We start from the raw sequence: 21,532 nt of genomic DNA, 5'->3' as shown, positions 1-21,532 counted from the left end.
GGTTGTTTTGTAAACAATTTGAAAATACATAGCTTTTAAAAACAATTCCGGTTTTTCTTGGGTACCCCTTGTAAATACTTCGGAGATGCAAATTTCGGTCTCGACCAGAACCTCCCCTTGGACGGTTACTGAAAGCATGGAGTCTAAAATCGTATCGTATGGGATTAACACGGCCGTAATCCAATCTACACTACTGGCCATTAAAATTGCTACACCACGAAGATGACGTGCTACAGACGCGAAACTTAACCGACAGGAAGAAGATGCTGTGATATGCAAATGATTAGCTTTTCAGAGCATTTACACAAGGTTGGCGCCGGTGGCGACACCTACAACGGGCTGACATATAGAACGTTTCCAACCGATTTCTCATACACAAATAGCAGTTGACCGGCGTTGCCTGGTGAAACGTTGTTCTGATGCCTCGTGTAAGGAGGATAAATGCGTACCGTCACGTTTCCGTCTTTGATAAAGGTCGGATTGTAGCCTACCGCGATAGCGGTTTATCGTATCGCGACATTGCTGCTCGCGTTGGTCGAGATCCAATGACTGTCAGCAGAATATCGAATCGGTGGGTTCAGGAGGGTAATACGGAACGCCGTGCTGGATCCCAACGGCCTCGTGTTACTAGCAGTCGAGATGACAGCCATCTTATCCGCATGGCTGTAACTGATCGTGCAGCCACGTCACGATCCCCGAGTCAACAGATGGAGAAATTTGCAAGACAACAACCATCTGCACGAACAGTTCGACGACGTTTGCAGCAGCATGGACTATCAGCTAGGAGACCGTGGCTGCGGTTACCGTTGACGGTGTATCAAAGACATGAGCGCCTGCGATGTTGTAATCAACGACGAACCTAGGTGCACGAATGGCAAAACGTCAATTTTTCGGATGAATCCTGGTTGTGTTTACAGCATCATGATGGTCGCATCCGTGTTTGGCGACATCGCGGTGAACGTACATTGGAAGCATATATTCGTCATTGCCATACTGGTGTATCACCCGGCGTGATGGTATGAGGTGCCATTGGTTATAAGTCTCGGTCACTTGTTGTCCGCTCTGAAGGCACTTTGAACAGTGGACGTTACATTTCAGATGTGTTTCGACCCGTGGCTCTACTCTTCATTCGATCCCTGCGAAACCCTACATTTCAGAGGGATAATGCACGACCCCATGTTGCAGGTCATGTACGGGCCTTTCTGGATACAGAAAATGTTGGACTGCTGTCCTGGCCAGCACATTCTCCAGATCTCTCACCAATTGAAAACGTCTGGTCAATGGTGGCAGAGCAACTGGCTCGTCACAATACGCCAGTCACTACTCTTGATGGACTGTGGTATCGTGTTGAAGCTGCATGGGCAGCTGTACCTGTACACGCCATTCAAGCTCTCTTTGACTCAATGCCCAGGCGCATCAAGACCTTTATTACGGCCAGAGGTGGTTGATCTGGGTACTGATTTCTCAGGATCTATTCACCAAAATTGTGTGAAAATGTAATCACATGTTAGTTCTGGTATAATATATTTTTCCAATGAATACCCGTTTATCATCTGCATTTCTTCCTGGTGTAGCAATTTTAATGGCCAGTAATATATGTCACGTAGGACTCGTCCTGACGCTGCATTGTCTTCGTGACGTCAGACGAGCTACCTGTCATTTGTCGTAGGCTCTGCGTCCCGCAGGTTAGGGTCCACGTCAGGGCTACAGGTGAAAGAAAGAGCAAGCAGAGAGGAAGCCGCCAGCATGCTGTGGAGTGGAATGTGGTGGTGACTTACCTATGTAGGGCAGGCTGCGGGTGGGGGAGTGCGTGTAGCAGACCGGGGGCGGCGGGGGCGGGCCTCCCGGCGGCTGTGCGTACCCGTAGTAGGCGGCCGGGGGCGGCGGCGGGGGCGGGTACGCGTCCACGACCGCGGCGGGGGGCGGCGGCGCGGGCCCGGAGGCGGACGAGCCGGTGCTGCCCGCGTACGTGTCGTGCACGGGGGCGTACGAGCCGCCCCCGGAGGGCGCGCCCGAGCCGCCGGAGGCGGACGACGACGAGCCCAGCGGCACCACCTGGCCCGCCGCCGCGCTGCCGGAGGCGGACGCGGACGCGCCCGACGAGCTGCCGGAGGCCGGCTGGTCGTAGGCGGGGGCGGGCGCGGGGGCGGGCGCCGACAGGTAGCCGCGGTGGTAGCGCTGCGCGGCGGCGGCGGCTGCGGCGGCGGCGGCCACCGGAGGCGGCACGGCCACCGGGGGCGGCGGCGGCGTCGAGTAGGCGGAGCTCTTGTGGTGGAAGTAGGGCGGCGCCGGGTAGCACAGCTCCTGCGGACAAAACGGATCTCTGCACCCCTCGGCTCCCTGCAAGGTGGGCGTCACGGAGATAGGCACCGCAACGCCGACTCACAGTCCTACGGCATTGCTAGTTAGCGATAATTTCAAATTACCTAAATTGAAAGACCACGGCAGAGGGAAAGTGAAGGGGAGACACTGGCAATATCAGCTGCATCGGGAGTTTATGCAGAATTAGCGGCGACGAGGGAAGATGTGTGTCGGACCGGGTCTCGAACGCGGGACCTCCAGCTTACTAGGTAGTTGCGTTAACCACTGCCCCACCCGGACACAGCGTTTACGGCAAATGCGCCGAGTGTCTCGGCAGCCTTCCTTGGCCCTGGCTGATCCGTACTCCCACCTTCCCCCCACCTATCGGAAGTTCCTGTCTAACTTTTGCATGCCCGCTAATGTTTAAAGCGCTGCTGGAGGCCGAACAATCTGCATACACACTGAAGCTTGTGAATTAATTGTCCATCGAGGCGAATCCGTTATATGAATGCTTAGTGTATATTCTTTCGGACATTTCCGACAGAACAAACACCACACATTGTTGTTATTTCAAATGTTTGCAAAAATTCCGAAAAAAATGTTAAATATCTCTACTTTAGTCTAGAATATGTTGAAGAACTTTCGAAAAGAAAATTCTTGCCAATTACTAAGAAAAAAATAAAAAGTAACCTTTCAAGAAATTTTGAACAAAAATATTTTTTTTTCTTCGAGTTGTGGGAAAAACAGAACCAGTGACATACCTGGATTGAAAATAATGTGTGAAGATTCTCAAATCAATTGAAGACATAAAGTGTGAAAATGAGTCCGTGATCATATTTTTGGCACTTTATTTTACAGCTCCGTCTTGATCACAAAAATTTAGGTACCTTTCACTATGACCGGTTTCGGCTACTGCCATCTTCAAATGGCTCTGAGCACTATGGGACTTAACATTTATGGTCATCAGTCCCCTAGAACTTAGAACTACTTAAACCTAACTAACCTAAGGACAGCACACAACACCCAGTCATCACGAGGCAGAGAAAATCCCTGACCCCGCCGGGAATCGAACCCGGGAACCCGGGCGTGGGAAGCGAGGACGCTACCGCACGACCACGAGATGCGGGCTACTGCCATCTTCAGATCACAAAATATTCTGATGTAGTATCAACGTCAAACTAAACATGTAGGTACATAGTAAGTGCTCCTACTATGTACCTACATGTTTAGTTTGACGTTGATACTACATCAGAATATTTTGTGATCTGAAGATGGCTGTAGCTGAAACCGGTCATAGTGAAATGTAAAAAGAAAATGTGATCAAGACGGACCTTTAAAATAATTTAAAAAAAAAACATTCTCCAAGATTATAGATCGATGTGATACATATTTTATTGTGAAAACATAAAACTACTCCGAGGTGAAAAATAAAATACCGTCCGGGTAACGAAAAATGTCGTCGCTAATGAAGTTGCGTTCCGTTGGACCTTGTAAAAACATCCGACAAGAAATGTGTTACGAAAGCCAGATACTTGGGGCGGCATTATTGTACCGTGCCATCTACGGACGCATTTTATTTACGTCACACTACGAGCGCGGTAACCGGCCACAGTGGTCTAGCGGTTCTAGGCGCTCAGTCCGGAACCGCGCGACTGCTACGTTCGCAGGTTCGAATTCTGCCTCGGGCATGGATGTGTGTGATGTCCTTAGGTTAGTTAGGTTTAAGTAGTTCTAAGTTCTAGGGGACTGATGACCACAGATGTTAAGTCCCATAGTGCTCAGAGCCATTTGAGCCATTTTTTGAACTACGAGCGCGCCAGGGCGCGAGAACTTGTACGCCGCCGCCAGGGCTTTAGTTCGGAGGGCTTGCACTTATACGATCGAGAATGTTTTCTACCTCCAGAAAATTTAGCTGTAGTTCTTACTGACCCTATGTCACTGCAATCACCAGCCATATCGCCGGTATACGCTGCGTAACAGTAACTGTAGGTGCTTTGAGGCCGATATTTCCGCTGAAGTCGAGCAAAATACATTTTTGTCTGTGGTTTTGTGAAAGCCAAGTTGTATCGAAGTGTAGTACGAGAATATTGTCCTCAGCACGCAGTAAGCACACTTTACACCAAACTTTGTTCTTCCTGCTGCCGTGTTTCTACATTCCATTAAAATTATTTGTACATCATTATAATTTCTGAATCAAAAACGAAGACCTGAGGTCTCTGAGTCAGCATAATTATTATTTTTTTCACGGAGATCACTCTGCATTTTTCTAGCCGTCGCATACTCTCCTATCTCACAGTATCAAAGTATAGTTCTACCCACTAGCTTTTTGTCGAAATTGTGAAATTCCGTTTTCATTTATATCCCTTTCTTGGAGAATCAAAACACGTGTTCTCATTTAGAAATTCTGCCGATGTTACTCACTGTTGATACGGAATTCGGAAATAGAATGTTTTGTTGTCATTCTACGAACTTGCGTAAAACTTCTGTTATTCTCGGCATCTTCACTGTTGGCAAGATGAACAAGCTTCGGTACGATCGACACTACAATTTTACACTCATGCTCACAAATTAAGGATAATGCTGATACATGGTGAAACAACGCTCTGGTGGGCGGTTTGCGGGATAAAATCACCTCGGGGTATGACCATGCGGTGCATTTGACCTGTGGTCGTCGCACGGTAGCGCTGGCAGCAGTCCACATACGGAGAGGTGTGATGGTGAATGTCAGAGTACGGTGCAGCGAGTAAGTGTGCAGACTTTTCAGACGTGCTAATGGTGACTGTGTGTTGAAAATGGCTCAAAGAACATATATTGATGACGTTATGAGAGGTAGAATACTAGGGCGACTGGAAGCTGGTCAAACACAGCAGGTCGTAGCACGGGCCCTCCGTGTGCCACAAAGTGTGATCTCAAGATTATGGCGACGATTCTAGCACACAGGAAACGTGTCCACACTGTACAACACCACAAGAAGACCGATATCTCACCATCAGTGCCCGCAACGGCCACGGAGTACTGCAGGTAGCCTCGCTCGGGACCTTACCGCAGCCACTGGAACAGTTGTCTCCAGACACACAGCCTACAGACGACTGCACAGACATGGTTTATTCGCCCGGAGACCTGCAAGGTGCATTCCACTGACCCCTGGTCACAGGAGAGCCCGTAAAGCCTGGTGTCAAGAACACAGTACATGCTCATTGGAACAGTGGTCCCAGGTTAGTTTCACGGACGAGTCCAGGTATGGTCTGAACAGTGATTCTCCCTGGATTTTCATCTGGCGTGCACCAGGAATCAGATACCAACCCCTGAATGTCCTTGAAAGGGACCTGTATGGAGGTCGTGGTATGATGGTGTGGGGTGGGATTATGATTGGTGCACGTACGCCCCTGCATGTCTTTGACAGGGGAACTGTAACAGATCAGGTGTATCGGGACGTCATTTTGCACCAACATGTCCGCCTTTTCAGGGGTGCAATGGGTCTCACCTTCCTCCTGATGGATGATAACGCAAGGCCCCACCGAGCTGCCATCGTGGAGGAGTACCTTGAAACAGAAGACATCAGGCGAATGGAGTAGTCTGCCTGTTCTCCAGACCTAAACCCCATCGAGCACGTCTGGAATGCTCTCGGTCGACGTATCGCTGCTCGTCTTCAAACCCCTACGACACTTCAGGAGCTCCGACAGCCACTGGTGCAAGGATGGGAGGCTATACCCCAGCAGCTACTAGACCGCCTGATCCAAAGTATGCCAACCCGTTGTGCGGCCTGTGTACGTGTGCATGGTGATCATATCCCATATTGATGTCGGGGTCCGTGCGCAGGAAACAGTGGCGTTTTGTAGCACGTGTGTTTCGAGGCGGTTTTCTCAACTTACCACCAATACCGTGGACTTACAAATCTGTGTCGTGTGTGTTCCCTATGTGCCTATGCTATTAGTGCCAGTGTTGTGTAGTACCATGTTTTGTGGCACCCCATTCTGCAATTATCCTTAATTTATGAGCATGAGTGTAGATTCTCTTCGGACTGCTTTCCGCCCTTTACGAACACCGACTGGCTCTTGCTCCTGCATTTCGCTCGCTACCAAACACACGCCAGAGCACTGCTCAACGGAAGACTGTAACTACACGTGAACTCACGATATCGCACGGAAACACACACATGACTCTGACCTAACGCACTGGTAATAGCGTACATGCGAAAGAAAAGTATGTGGGGAGCGAATCACAGCGCTTGGCGCCGGCGGACCGAAGGGAGCAGGTGTGACCTTGAGGTGTCTACTCGTAATTTGGTGACGGCCACTCCAATGTTGTAGTTACAGGCACGATAGCTATCTGGAAGGAGTATATAGAGGGTCTATACAAGGGCGATGTACTTGAGGACAATATTATAGAGATGGAAGAGGATGTAGATGAAGATGAAATGGGAGATACGATACTGCATGAAGAGTTTGACAGAGCACTGAAAGACCTGAGTCGGAACAAGGCCCCGGGAGTAGATGACATTCCATTAGAACCACTGACGGCCTTGGGAGAACCAGTCCTGACAAAACTCTACCATCTGGTGAGCAAGATGTATGAGACTGGCGAAATGCCCTCAGACTTCAAGAAGAGTATAATAATTCCAATCCCAAAGAAAGCAGGTGTTGACAGATGTGAAAATTACCGAACTATCAGTTTAATAAGTCACGGCTGCAAAATACTAACGCGAATTCTTTATAGACGAATGTAAGAGTCGAGGGGCATGGAAAGGAAGCAGTGGTTGGGAAGGGAGTGAGACAGGGTTGTAGCCTCCCACGATGTTATTCAATCTGTATATTGAGCAAGCAGTAACGGAAACAAAAGAAAAATTTGGTGTAGGTATTGAAGTCCATGGAGAAGAAATAAAAACTTTGAGGTTCGCCGATGACATTGTAATTCTGTCAGGGACAGCAAGGACTTGGAAGAGCATTTGAACGGAATGGACAGTGTCTTGAAAGGAGGGTATAAGATGAAGATCAACAAAAGCAAAACGAGGATAATGGAATGTAGTCGAATTAAGTCGGGTGATGCTGAGGGAATTAGATTAGGACATGAGACACTTAAAGTAGTAAAGGAGTTTTGCTATTTGGGGAGCAAAATAACTGATGATGGTCGAAGTAGAGAGGATATAAAATGTAGACTGGCAATGGCAAGGAAAGCGGTTCTGAAGAACAAACATCTGTTAACATAGAGTATAGATTTAAGTGTCAGGAACTAGTTTCTGATAGTATTTGTATGGAGTGTAGCCATGTACGAAAGTGAAACGTGGACGATAAATAGTTTAGACAAGAAGAGAATAAAAGCTTTCGAAATGTGGTGCTACAGAAGAATGCTGAAAATTAGATGGGTAGATCAGATAACTAATGATGAGGTATTGGATAGAATTGGGGAGAAGAGGAGTTTGTGGCACAACTTGACTAGTAGAAGGGCCGGTTGGTAGGACATATTCTGAGGCATCAAGGGATCACCAATTTAGTACTCGAGGGCAGCGTGGAGGGTAAAAATTTTAGAGGGAGACCAAGAGATGAGTACACTAAGCAGATTGAGAAGGATGTAGGTTACAGTAGGTACTGGGAGATGAAGAGGCTTGCACAGGATAGAGTAGCATGGAGAGCTGCATCAAACCAGTCTCAGGACTGAAGACCACAACAACAACAGCTATCTGGCCGTACTGCTCCCTGCAGCTATACGCCAGTGGCAGCTGTACTAACAGTGAGGAGTCCCTATATGATTACGTCCGCCGCGCAAAAGCATCCTCCGATTTCAAGTTACGGATGCGACAACCGTCTGAGGAAGAATAGGCAGGCAATTTGCGTCTCTCAGTCTGCGATAAAGGTCAATACCACGCTGCGTTGCAACCGGTAACTACGAGGACCTCTCGGTTTCAAAAATTTCGAGCGAACAGGAAGCTGGTAACTACCTTAGAACGAATGTGTACCAACCATGGTTCAACTCCTTCCCACTTAACGTCGCATAGGAATCGAGAATAAACCTTTATGTATCAGAAAGAACAAGAAAGGTATGTCAACCACCTGCTGTTTTCCTGCAGTTTCTTCAAAGCACAGAACAGCTTATTGCAGATCTTTGTTGAACTGTAGAAGCCTCTTCCAACAACGGTTCATGATGTCATGACGATCCTCAACCATACAAACTTTTTTTTTTTCTAAGCAACTGTATCGTCTATATAAGAAATTCTTTGTTCTGTCTGTGGTTGCATGAACACTCTAATCCAGTAGTGACTGCTTCCAAATCAGCGTAGAGTTATTTTTATTTTCCGTTCTGTCTCCAGGAACTTAGCTGTGCATCTTCTACCTATGTGAACATTGTGACACAATTTAAAATCTTTTTCCGACTTTCTATGTCGTGGCTAGCTGACAAACTCGGCATTTTGCTGATTTCCTATCGGAAAAGGAAACAAAAAATGAACCGAGTTTGCAGTGCAATATCGAAAAATATTCGTTCCCATGTACTCGTGAAAATACTTTTGAAATTAATAAAACAGTCGTATAAAAAATATGCATAATGTACAAACGTACAAGCGTAGAATTTGTGAGTTTCTGCTAGCTGGGCAGAGCTGCTACGCCTGTTTACAACGCGATTTTGTAATCGTCTTTACGGTAATGTCTCTTCATAGCTCTACAGATGGCTTTTGTTATCGCTTACGGCCATTTGCGCTTCACAGTTGAAAGCTGTTTTCCCTAAGTTGACTCGACTGTGAAGTAGTAGTGTGTTAAAACTTCATGTATGATGCGGCATTTTCCCATGTATCTCAGTGTTTACGACATCATATCTACTGAACAATGCATCGTACAATGATGCATTTGTGTACGTAGATTCAGTAGCATATGTGGACACTGCCTGCGAAATATGTAGAGTAAGCAGCACAGAACTAATGAATTTAAACGTCATCCACGGTGCAACAGTTTCTCACGCATCTAATCGTTTGTGACGTAGTACCTCTTGAACCATGGTAGGTAGATGGACCTTACCCAGACAGCGATTGTTGCTTGACAGTAAGAGATATGTGTACCAAGGGTGGTTGCAATTGGTCGAGTCGTTTCGGAGTAAGCGTCGAACATAGATGCATGCATACATACATACATACATACATGACACACACACACACACACACACACACACACACACACACACACACACACACACACACACACACACATTTTTATAATTTGTATAAATTTCTCTATACAACATCTTTTTTTCCCGGCTCCCCCCCCCCCCCCCCCCACCTCCCCCCGTCCACAGCTTCCTCCGTGCACTCCACCTCAGTCGCCTGCGTCTTGTTATCCCATGTGAATGTATGCGAAAGTTTCCGAAATATTTGCGTGGGTACCAGCCCGGTATTCGTCTACTGGTATGTGGGAGACAGCCCCCGCCGGGAGCATTCGATCCGGGAACGGCGCGTCTCCCCGTATCTCGAAAGCGGTGTGCTAACGCGTGCGGCTATCCTGCGGGTCTCTGATTTTATATATGTTTAATATTTGTACCGAACTGTTAGCAGTACGGTGCAGTAGCCCGAAGGCAAATAAAAAAAAAAGTAAAATAGTTCCGTAAAAATTTGTGCCCTTCACTAGGACACATTCCCCGATACGTAAATTACGCCTATTTTAAGGAAAAAACTTAACTCTACTTCTAACTAAAATTAAAAACAGACTTTTGGCATGGTTGGAGACGCTTTATGTATCTATATCAGACGTGAATTTTACAATTTTTCCCGATTTTTGTAAGGCTATAGGAAGTTAAAAGTTCGTACTTGTTATCATTTAAATGTTGAAAAGAGAGAGAGAGAGAGAGAGAGAGAGAGAGAGAGAGAGAGAGAGAGAGAGAGAGAACACTGTAATGGTTCTTTATTTACGTGACCATTAGCGCACTCCAACCCCAGTTCTCGATACCAGTAATATCGTACTACTTTTCTGCGAAGTAACAGACATATTTTTGTGACAATATTCACATTTGGTTTTATTAATGTATAGGTACTCCGATGTATCGATATATTACAGTGATACGGTTCTTGTGTGTATTCATTTCTGTGAGACTGTCATAATCTTTGACTTACTTGTAACCGTTTTGGCGCGAATGCGTACAGAGCAGTCTTTGTTTCAATTATCAGAAGTTATGTTGTTATTTCGCTTTGTAAAAGAACAGTCAAGTCTTGGGTTTGGTTTAAGTGGAAATTAAATATGTGGAGACTGATACAAAACTGTTTTCCTGATGATGTGACAATTAAGAAGAAGTATATGTGAATTTACAAGAAGTTTAATAAAAACGTGAATCGTGAATACCAAGTCAAAAATTATTTCTACCATACCATTGTTCTGATCTGGGACTGTTTGATCATTAAGAATTTCCGGAAAAACGCCTTTGTTAGGTCTTCAAATATCGCTGAAATATAGATCTGGACCTTCTAGCAGTCAAAGTGGAATCACCCTAGAATCAACAAGATTAGCTATAACAACTTCGACGAAATCTACGTGGGAATCCATTCAAGATAAGTGCCAAAATTAATGACTTTTCTACAGTGACTTCATTATTTTCATTCTGACGATACCATCCACAGTCAATAACTTTGTTGTTGCCCGATAAAGCGAACATATGCTGCGTGAGCAACATTATTAATCTGATTTCTAACCTACTTTGCAAGTGGTGGTATTGTTAGAAGACGAAAAGCGTAGTTTTCCGAAGCTTATACATAGCAAACGCAATGCGATGTGCAACTTTTCGGAAGGCCAGTTGTGAAGCGTGGTATTTTAGTAATCGCGCTTTTCGGTGAGTCAATAGTTCGGGAGATATAAAGCGACAATTCTGAAACCACACACGCTGGTTATTGCAAAGAAGAAAATTGCAACCAGCCACTTTTAATAACGCTATTTATTCACATAAATAACGCAGTTGCCGGTTTCCGACCCACAGATTCATCATCAGGCGGCTGTTCACATTAAGACGCACATTTGTTGTTGTTTACATTAGTTTTCACGTTTTATTCCCCATTGCAGTGAAAATTTCTTTAGTGGTGCCTTAAAAGCAAAAACAAAAAAATTACTACAAGGGGGATAAAAAGTGAAAATTAATAATGAATGTGTACCTTAACACGAACAGACGGCTGAGGAGGAACCTGTGAGTTCGAAATCGGTTTTCGACAAAGCAGCAGATTTGAAACTATTCCACGGAGGGAAAATTTCGTCGTCTTCAGATTCAGATAACTCCAGCACTGACTAAAACGAAGATTGGATTTCTCAACATGCACAGAGTCGCTACAGCATAGCTGACAACCTTGAGAAAAGGCTGTCAGTGATCAGATGCCAAATATGGGGGAGGGTCCACCCTCTCCCGAAAAATTTTTGGAAGTTACAAGCCTGATGTAAGCCCCAAAACGCTATATTTCAGACGCCTGCCGACAGTAATCCAAATTACTGTTTCTAATAAAAAAAACCTTCTTCAGCCTCAATGTCACTCACAGTTGATGACATTCTCCTCCCCCCCCCCCCCCCCCCCCCCCTGTCTGGCCACATCCACATGTATTAGTGACTACTGCCCCCGTAATATATTCATTTTTGACTCATAGAAAGCATGGTAAATTTTTTGTTCTCGCCGTCCTTTCGTATGGCGGCAGCCCAAGTCACATGCTGACGCCAAATTTTTCCAAAGTCAGACAACGATTCCTGTTGTTGTTGTTGTCGTTGCGGAATTCAGAAATGTGAGCCTTATTTTTTTTTCTACAATACATCACTGCTGCTGGTGCGAAGTAACGCAGCATTTTTTAATACGGTGTCCTGCTTCTGTTCAATATTTTTATAATTATCACTTCGAACACTGTAAAGGAACTCCTCTGCCTCAAAGTGTTTGACAGGTTCGCAAATTTTGCTTCCTGACCGCTCCATTTCGTAAAGGAACACACGTAAAAACAACATGCAACACTACAGAGAGACGAAAAAAAAACGAACATCGGTAGTCCAGTACTAGCCGCGAACAATGACGCGGAACTTGTTTCGAATTCGGTGTACATGCGCTTTTACTAAACCGTGGTACGGAATCATTCGTAGACAGGTTCACTGCATACTCACTAAGGAAATCATTACGATCTATAAAACATTTTAGCAGCGTAAGGTTAGCGAAATGCAAGCAGTGCCTTTTCGAATATTTATGAAGCACGTGTTTTTTGCGGATTTTCTATGGCAGCGCCTGCAGACTGCAGGACTACTTGTCGCTACAACATCGCATTTTGGCTCTTAAATGCCAGATGTCAAATAATTTAAATCAAAAGACACACTCTCTCCTGTCATCTTCCCCCCCCCCCCCCAAAGTCCCCACCCACCGTGAACCTTGGTGTCGTGGGGTGGTTTGCGTGCCTCAGCGATACAGATAGCTGTGCCGTAGGTTCAGCCACAATGGAGGGATATCTGTTAAGAGGTCAGACAGACATGTTCATTAACCTTTTCAGTAATTGCAGGGGCAACAGTCTGAATGATTGACTGATCTGGTCTTGTAACAACAACCAAAACAGCCTCGTTGAGCTAGTACTGCGAACTACCCATCATCATCACTGTTCTGTCTAAAGGCAGGTTTTCACATGGTAGTTCTCCAGGCTGTCCGGTCTTCTGCCATCCTCTTCCCTTTATGTCGTCTATCATCTTGTATCTCCTTCTTCCTCTCAGTCTTCTCCCACAAAACAATCCTTCCAAAGCATCTACTAGCAAGCACTCCCTTCTCAATGAATGTCCCAACCAGCTCTTTTTCCTTTCTCTTACAACCTTCAGCAGACATCTTCTCTCACCAACCCTTTCCAATACTCTTTCATTACTCACTCTTTCCATCCAGCTTATTCTCTCCATTCTCCTCCACATCCACATCTCAAATGCTTCTAGCCTTGTATCATCCCCTCGTCTCAGCATCCATGTTTCTGCCCCATACAGTGCGACACTCCAGACAAAACATTTGCCAAGCCTTTTCCTTAGTCCTTTATCTAATTTGCCACATAAGAGTCTCCTCTTTCTGTTGAATGCCTCCTTCGCTATGGCTGTTCGAGTTTTCACCTCCTGGTGACATCTCAAGTCTTCAGTTATTGTGCTACCGAGATATTTAAATTCACTTACTTGGCTAATGGTAGATTGTCCTATTTTAATATTGGACAGTCTGCGTCTTGTACTGATGACCATGCTCTTTGTTTTTGCTGTGTTTATTTGCATCCCATATTCCACACGCAGTACATGGTATGTCTCTCCATGTGAAAGATTCCGAACTACCGAAAGCAAGGAGAAACTACAGCCGTAATTTTTCCCGAGGGCATGCAGCTCTACTGTATGGTTAAATGATGACTGCATCCTCTTGAGTAAAACACTACGGAGGCAAAATAGTCTCCCCCCCCCCCCCCCCATTTGGATCCCCGGGCCGGGACTACACACGAGAATGTCGACATCAGGAGTAACAAAACGTGTTCTACGGATTGGGGCGAGAAATGTTAGATACCTTAATCGGACAGGTAGGTTAGAAAATTTAAAAAGGGAAATGGATAGGTTGAAGTTAGATATAGTGGCAATTTGTGAAGTTCGGTGGCAGGAGGAACAGCACTGCTGGTCAGGTGAATACAGGGTTATAAATACAAAGTCACGTAGCGGTAAAGTAGAAGTGGCTTTAATAATGAATAAGAAAATGAGAATAGAGGTAAGCTACTATTAACAGCATAGTGAAAGCATTATCGTAGCCAAGATGGACACGAATCCCACAACTACCAAATTAGTACAAGTTTATATGCCAAGTAGCCCCGCAGATGACGAAGAAATGTATGATGAGGTAAAAAGAGATTCTTCAGATAATTAAAGGAAACGAAAATTTAATTGTGATAGGGGACTAGAATTGGATAGCAGGGAAATGAAATAAAGGAAAAATAGTAGGTGAATATGGAATGGGCCAAAGGAATGAAAGAGGAAGCGCTTGATAGAATTTTGCACAGAGCTTAATTTAATCACACCTATCATTTGGTTCAACAACCATGAAACAAGGCTGTGTGCGTGGAAGAGACCTGGAGACACCGACAGGTTTCAGACAGATTATACACAGTTGTCGGGTTATCAAGATTTAAACGAGTTTGAACGTGGTGTTACAGTCGGTGCACGAGCGATGAGAGACAGGACCTCCGTGGTAGCGATGAAGTGCGGAATTTCACGTACGACCATTTCACGAGTGTACCATGAATATCAGGAATCCAATAAAACATCAAATCTCAGGAAAAAGATCCTGCGAGAACGGAACTAACGAAGACTGAAGAGAATCGTTCAAAGTGACAGAAGTGCAACCCTTCCGCTAATTGCTGCAGATTTCAATGATGGGCGATCAACAAGTGTCAGCGTCCAAACCATTCAACGAAACACCACTGATGTGGGCTTTCGGAGAAGAAGGCTCTCGATGACTGCACGACACAGAGCTTTACGCCTCCCCTGGGCCCGTCAGCACCGACATTGGCCTGTTGATGACTGAGAACATGTTGTCTGGTCTGACGAGTCTCGTTTCAAATTGTATAGAGCGCATGGACGTGTACGGGTATGGAGACAATCTCATGAATCCATGGACCCTGCATGTCAGCAGGGATTGTGCAAGATGGTGGAGGCTCTGTAATGGTGTTGGGCGTATGCAGTTTGAGTGATATGGGATCCCTGATACGTCTAGATACGACTGTGACAGGTGACACGCACGTAAGCATCCTACCTGATCACCTGCATGCATTCATGTCCATTGTGCATTCCGGCGGACTCTGGAAATTCTAGCAGGACAGTGCAACACCCAACACTTCCAGAATAGTTACAGAGTGGCTCCCGGAACACTTCCGCTGGCCACCAAACTCCCCAGATGTGAACATTATTGAGCATATCTGCTGTAGAGATCTTTCTTTCTCTTATCTCCCCCCCCCCCCCCCCCTCGTACTCTTGGGGATTTGTGGACAGCCCTGCAGGAATCATAGTGGTAGGGTTCATGGTGTCAATTCAAATGGCTCTGAGCACTATGGGACTTAACATTTATGGTCATCAGTCCCCCAGAACTTAGAACTACTTAAACCTAACTAACCTAAGGACATCACACAACACCCAGTCATCACGAGGCAGAGAAAATCCCTGACCCCGCCGGGAATCGAACCCGGGCACGGGAAGCGAGAACGCTACCGCACAACCACGAGCTGCGGACATGGTGTCAATTCCCTCCAGCATTACCTCCGACATTAGTCGAGTACATGCGACGTCGTGTTGCGGCACTTCTGCGTGTTCACGGGGGCCCTAGACGATACTGGGCAGGTGTACCAACGTCTTTGGCTCTTTAGTGTATAATGGTAAAAAATCAAATGGCTCTGAGCACTATGGGACTTAACATCTGAGGTCATCAGTCCCCTAGAAATTAGAACTCTTAAACCGAACTAACCTAAGGACATCACACACATCCATGCCCGAGGCAGGATTCGAACCTGCGACCGTAGCGGTCGCGCGGTTCCAGACTGAAGCGCCTAGAACCGCACGGTCACTCCGGCCGGCGTATAAAAGTAAGACAGAGATTTCAGAAACAAGTTTTAAATTGTAAGACATTTCTAGGGACAGATGTGGCTCTGACCACAATTTACTGCTTATGAACTGTAGAATAAAACTGAAGAAATTGCAAAAAGGTGGAAATTTAAGGAGATGGGACCTCGATAAATTGAAAGAACCAGAGGCTCTAGTGAGTTTCAGGAGGAGCATTACGGAACGACTGACACGAACAAGGGAAAGATGTACAGTAGAAGAAGGATGCGTAGCTTTAAGAGATGAGAACAGAGGATAATGTAGTTAAAAAGGCAAGGCCTAGTAGAAATCACTAGATAGTACAGGAGATATTAATTTTAAGTGGCGGAAGTGGATAAGTTAAAAATGCGGCAAATGAAGCAGGCGAAAGGGATCAGAAACGTTTAGAAAGATACTGACGGGAATGATAGGAAGTGCAAAATGGTTAAGCAGGAGTGGCTAGAGAACAAATGTAAGGATTTCGAAGCATATTTCACTACAGTGAAGAGAATCAGCGCTATAAGTATCAAGAGCTCAGATGGAAAACCAGTCCTAAGCAAAAAAGGGAAAGTTGAAAGGTGGGAGGAGTATATAGACGGTCTGTACAAGGGCGATGCAATTGAGATTAATGTTACGTGGATGAAGATAGGATAGGAGAACGATACTGCGTGAGGAATTCGACTGAACACTGAAAGTCCGACGTCGAAACAAGGCCTTGGGAGTAGACATTCCGTTAAAACTACTAATAGAGTTCGGAGAGCTAGCCAGGACAAAACTCTTCTATCTGGTGAGCAAGATGTATGAGACAGGCGAAATCACCACAGACTTCAAGACGAATATAGTAATTACATTTCCAAAGAAAGCAGGTGGTATCAGTTTAATAAGTCATGGTTCCAAAATACTACCACGAATTCTTTACAGAAGTATGGGGAAACTGGTAGACACAGAGATCGGGGAAGATCAATTTGGATTCCGGAGAAATGTATGAACATGCGAGACAATACTGAATCTGCGACTTCTCATAGAAGATAGATTAAGGAAAGGTAAACCTACATTTATAGCATTTGTTGTTTTAGAGAAAGCTTTTGACAATGTCGACTGGAATTCTCCTTTTGAAATTCTGGTGGTAACAAGGGTAAAATACGGGAAGCGAAAGGCTATTTATAATTTATACAGAAACCAGGCGGCAGTTGTAAGAGTCGAGGTGTACGAAAGAAGAAGTGGTTGAGAAGGGAGTGAGACAGGGTTGTAGCCTATCGCCGCTGAGCAAGTAGGAAAGAAAACAAAAGTAGTATTTGGAATAGGGATTAAAGTTCAAGGAAAAGAAAAAAAATACTTTGCGGTTTGTAGATGACACCGAATTCTATCGGAGACAGCAAAGGACTTGGACAATGTCTTGAAAGGAGTATACAAGATGAACATCAACAAATAAAGAAGATGATAATGGAATGCAGTCCAAATAAATCGGTTGATGCTGAGGAAATTAGATTAGGTAACGAGACACTTGAAAGTAGTCGGCAGATTTTGCTATTTGAGCAGCAAAATAACTGACGATGGTCGAAGTAGAGCTTCTGTAAAGTTTGGAAGGTAGGAGACGAGATACTGGCAGAAGTAAAGCTGTGAGTACCGGACGTGAGTCGTGCTTCGGTAGCTCAGATGGTAGAGCACGTGCCCGCGAAAGGCAAAGGTCCCGAGTTCGAGTTTCGGTCGGGCACACAGTTTTAATCTGCCAGGAAGTTTCATATCAGCGCACACTCCGCTGCAGAGTGAAAATCTCATTCTAGAAAGGATGTAAATTGTGCACTGCCGATGGCAAGAAAAGCGTTTCTGAAGAATGGAAATTTGTTAACATCGAATATAGATTTAATGTTACGAAATCTTTTTTGGAGACATTTGTCTGGAACGTAGCCATGTATAGAAGTGAAACACCGACGGTAAACGCTTTAGTCAAGAAGAGAATACAAGCTTGTGAAATGTGGTGCTACAGAAGAATGGTGACGAATAAATGGGTAGACCGCGCATCTAGTGAAGAGGCACTTAATAGAACTGGAGAAACAGGAAATTTGTGGCAGACATCGACCAAAAGAAGGAATTTGTTGATAGGTCTCATTCTGAGGCTTTGAGACATCAGGGGATCAGCTATGTAGTTCTGGAGCGAAGAGTGGACTGTGAAAATCGTAGACGGAGAGCAAGAGATTAACACAGTAAGCAGACAACAAGGATGTAGGTTGCAGTAGTTATTTGGAAAGGAAGAAGCTTGCACAGGACAGAGCTGCATCAAACCAGTCTTTCGACTGAAGACGACGACGACGACGACGACAACAACAACAACAACTCTGAACTGAAGAGCCAGCAGCACTCATGGTGGAGAAGTGCACTTTCCCGGAAGAATGCTACAACGACGTACAGTGTGACTAAGAGTCTATTTCCCGCTTGGCAGTGCAACACAGTGTGTGACGATTCGCGTGGATTCTATTCGTGTGCCTTCCTACATTTCTGTAGTCCATAGGGTGTTACTGCATATTTCCTGCAAATTTAACACTCCCGAGCGTGTCTGCACATTACGTCGCCACTGCTTTAAAATACACGCTGAGGAAGGGTCGGTACAACTTTGTGAAACATCCTGTAGGAGATCGCTGTGACGTAGCTGGGTAGAGACAGTGGGGAGACGTGCAGACAAACTTAGACTTCGCCCTTACCCCCTTACTTGTCCCCAGACAAAACAGCACGACCTTTTCTTCTGCTATTTACAGTATAAAGGAGCCAAATATGGCCCGTTATTCTAATAGGGCCACCCTTTCCAAACCCTCCAGCAAGTGGCGCACTCATGCGGCATTAGCGTTGACTTCTTGACGGGGCGCTGCTAAGCCAAGCAGACTCAGTAACACGAGAAGCTCTCTCTGTGACAGTCGTGAATCTTTTGTTTCCTTTTCGGAGCTAAGTTTAGTGTTTGTTCTGTTTTATTTATACAAGGTGTTTAACTGTGAAATATAGACTAAATATTAGAAAACCAATTTTTAATTAGAAAACCAATTTTTAACCACAGAAAGCTTTTAGCATTCTTTGTTTTATGCTGGATTTCCTTGACAATGTTTTACATCAACTGTACCTTTGGCAATCAAGCCCCATCTGCAATGCAGGCCATTCCGTAACATGGCCGCCATACTGGATCTAGGTAAGACCCAGGAACCATATTTGGGTAAACATCTTAGCATATCTCCGTATTTTTAGTTGGCAAAAAGACGAAATTGGGATGAAAATGCGAAGTTCAGTACAATTAATGCTGTTCAGGAGGACAATGTACCTGTTAAACAAGCGGTACGTGAATTTGGGATATCGAGAACAACACTGAGGACGTACGAGTAGTTGATGACTGAAGTCGCAAAACGCTGAATATGCATATCTTTTGAGTGTTGCACTACACCATAAAACTATTTTACCTCCCAAGATATTGGTTCATCTCCTCGAGTACTCTACAGCAATGGAGAGAAAGTATTATGGTTTAGGTGTTGATGATGTTAAACATATAGATTTTCACCTGGCCATAAGAATTAATATTAAGCATTCTCTTAAGTCTCAACGAGGACTCTTAAGTTAAAAAATGGTTGCAGCTGTTCCTGAGATATCCTAATATCTCCTCCAAAACATCACAGCTGCTCTCTGAAGTTAGAATCCACGAATTCGCAAAGAAGACTGTGGCCAAATCACAAATTGCTGCAGATTTCAATTCTGGGTCATCAACAAGTGTCAGCGTGCGAACCATCAACGAAATATCATCGGTATGAGCTTTCGGAGCCGAAGGCCACTCGTGTACCCTTGAAGACTGCACGACACAAAGCTTTACGCCTCTCCTAGCTCCGTCAACACCGACATTGGACTGTTGATGAGTGGAAACATGTTGCCTGGTCGGACGAGTCTCGTTTCAAATTATATCGAGCGGATGGACGTGTACGAGTATGGAGACAACTTCATGAACCCGTGGGCCCTGGATGTCAGCAGGACCGTAGATTCAACTAAATGCCTAGGAATTACAATTACAAACAACCTAAATATGAAAGAACACACAGAAAATGAAGGCGAACCAAAGACTGCGTTTTATTGATAGAACACTTAGAACATGCAACATGTCTATTAAACAGACTGCCTACACTCCGCTTGTCCGTCCTCTTTTAGAAGGTGTGGGATTCTTACCAGATAGAACTGACGGAGTACACCGAGAAAGTTCAAAGAAGGGCAGCACGTTTTGTACTATCGAGAACTAGGGGAGAGGGTGTCGCTGAAATGATACATGATTTGGGGTGGACACCATTAAAACAATGGCGTTTCTCGTTGCGGCGGAATCTTCTGACGGAATTTGCATCACCAAATTTCTCCTCCGATTCCGAAATTATTTTGTTGACGCCGACCTACCGATCATCATAATAAAATAAGGAAAATCAGAGCTCGCACGGAAAGATAAGAGTGTTCCCTTTTTCCGCGCGCTATTTGAGAGTGGAATAATAGTGAATTATTGTGAAGGTGGTTCGATGAATTCTCTGCCAGGGACTTAAGTGTAGTCTGGGGAGTACTGACGTGGATGTAGATGAAGTGATACGTTGTTCTAACCTTCCTGGAAAGTGCTATCTCAAAATCTGAACAGTAAATCTCTCCGTGATGCACAACGCCTCTCTTGTAGCTTCTGCTACTGCAGTTTCTTGGACATACCTGTGAAGCTCTCGCGCAAAACCAAACGGTCCACCGACGAAACGCGTCGATCTTCGTCGGATCTTGTCTATCTCTTCGACCAGTCCCACTGGTAGGGATCCCAGATTAATGAACGCCACTCGTCAACCGCTCGGAGAAGTGCCTTGCCAGCCACTTCCTTCGTGGGTGAGTTACATTTCCTACATTACTGATATTCCTACGAATTTCAGTCTGGTATCTGCTATTCCTACTATTTACTTTATGTTGTCACTGCGCATAAGGTCGCTCTGGAGAGTTACTCCTACACATCTTACGACACATGATGTTGCTAGCAATATGCTATCAACTGTGTAGTAGCTCAACAGTCGATTTCTTTTCCTATGTATGCGCAAAATGTCACATTTATTCACGATCAGGGTCAACAGCCAGAGCCTGCACCATTCATGAACCCACTGTATGTCATTATGCAAATCGATACCTAGTTCTGACATTACTACTTGCTTATAGACAACCGCACCACCTGCGAACAGTGTTCTAGAGCTTCCGGCGCTTGGAACTGCATCATTTACAGGTACTGGGTAACAAGTATTGAACGATTTAAAAAAAATTTAAATTAGTCACAAACTAAGGCGTGCACATACTTTATCCAACATGTGAACGTCACTACAGATATTCGGATTTAGGTTATGAGATGCTCAATACGCCTGCCATCATTGGCGATGATGTGACGCAAACGAATTGCGAAATTCTGCATGACCCTCTGAAGTGTCGGAACATCGATGCTGTCCATGACCTCCTGAATGGCTGTTTCCAGTTCAGCATTGGTTTTTGCGTTATTGCTGTACACCTTGTCTTTGATATAGCCCCAGAAAAAGGAGTCGTATGTGTTCAGAGTCGGAGAATATGGCGTCCAATCGAGGCCCATACCAGTGGCCTCTGGGTGCCCGAGAGTCAGACTGCGGTCCCCAAGGCGCTCCTCCAGGACATCGAACACTGTT

The 21,532-nt window shown here is 45.2% G+C and overlaps 1 protein-coding gene across 1 annotated transcript in view; it reads right to left on the bottom strand.

Annotated features, from left to right (window-relative positions):
• LOC124716674 (basic proline-rich protein-like) overlaps nucleotides 1-21,532 on the bottom strand; it is a 124,986-nt gene that overhangs the window by 60,891 nt on the left and 42,563 nt on the right. The window contains exon 3 of the mRNA XM_047243212.1: nucleotides 1,779-2,304. Coding sequence (XP_047099168.1) covers nucleotides 1,779-2,304 — 526 coding nt within the window. The remainder of the gene's footprint in view (nucleotides 1-1,778; nucleotides 2,305-21,532) is intronic.

Source organism: Schistocerca piceifrons, chromosome 9 (genome assembly GCF_021461385.2).
Source record: "Schistocerca piceifrons isolate TAMUIC-IGC-003096 chromosome 9, iqSchPice1.1, whole genome shotgun sequence".
In the NCBI taxonomy this organism is placed as follows: domain Eukaryota; kingdom Metazoa; phylum Arthropoda; class Insecta; order Orthoptera; family Acrididae; genus Schistocerca; species Schistocerca piceifrons.
The sequence above is the reverse complement of the archived record's forward strand: the minus strand, read 5'-3'. Positions and strand labels throughout refer to the sequence as shown.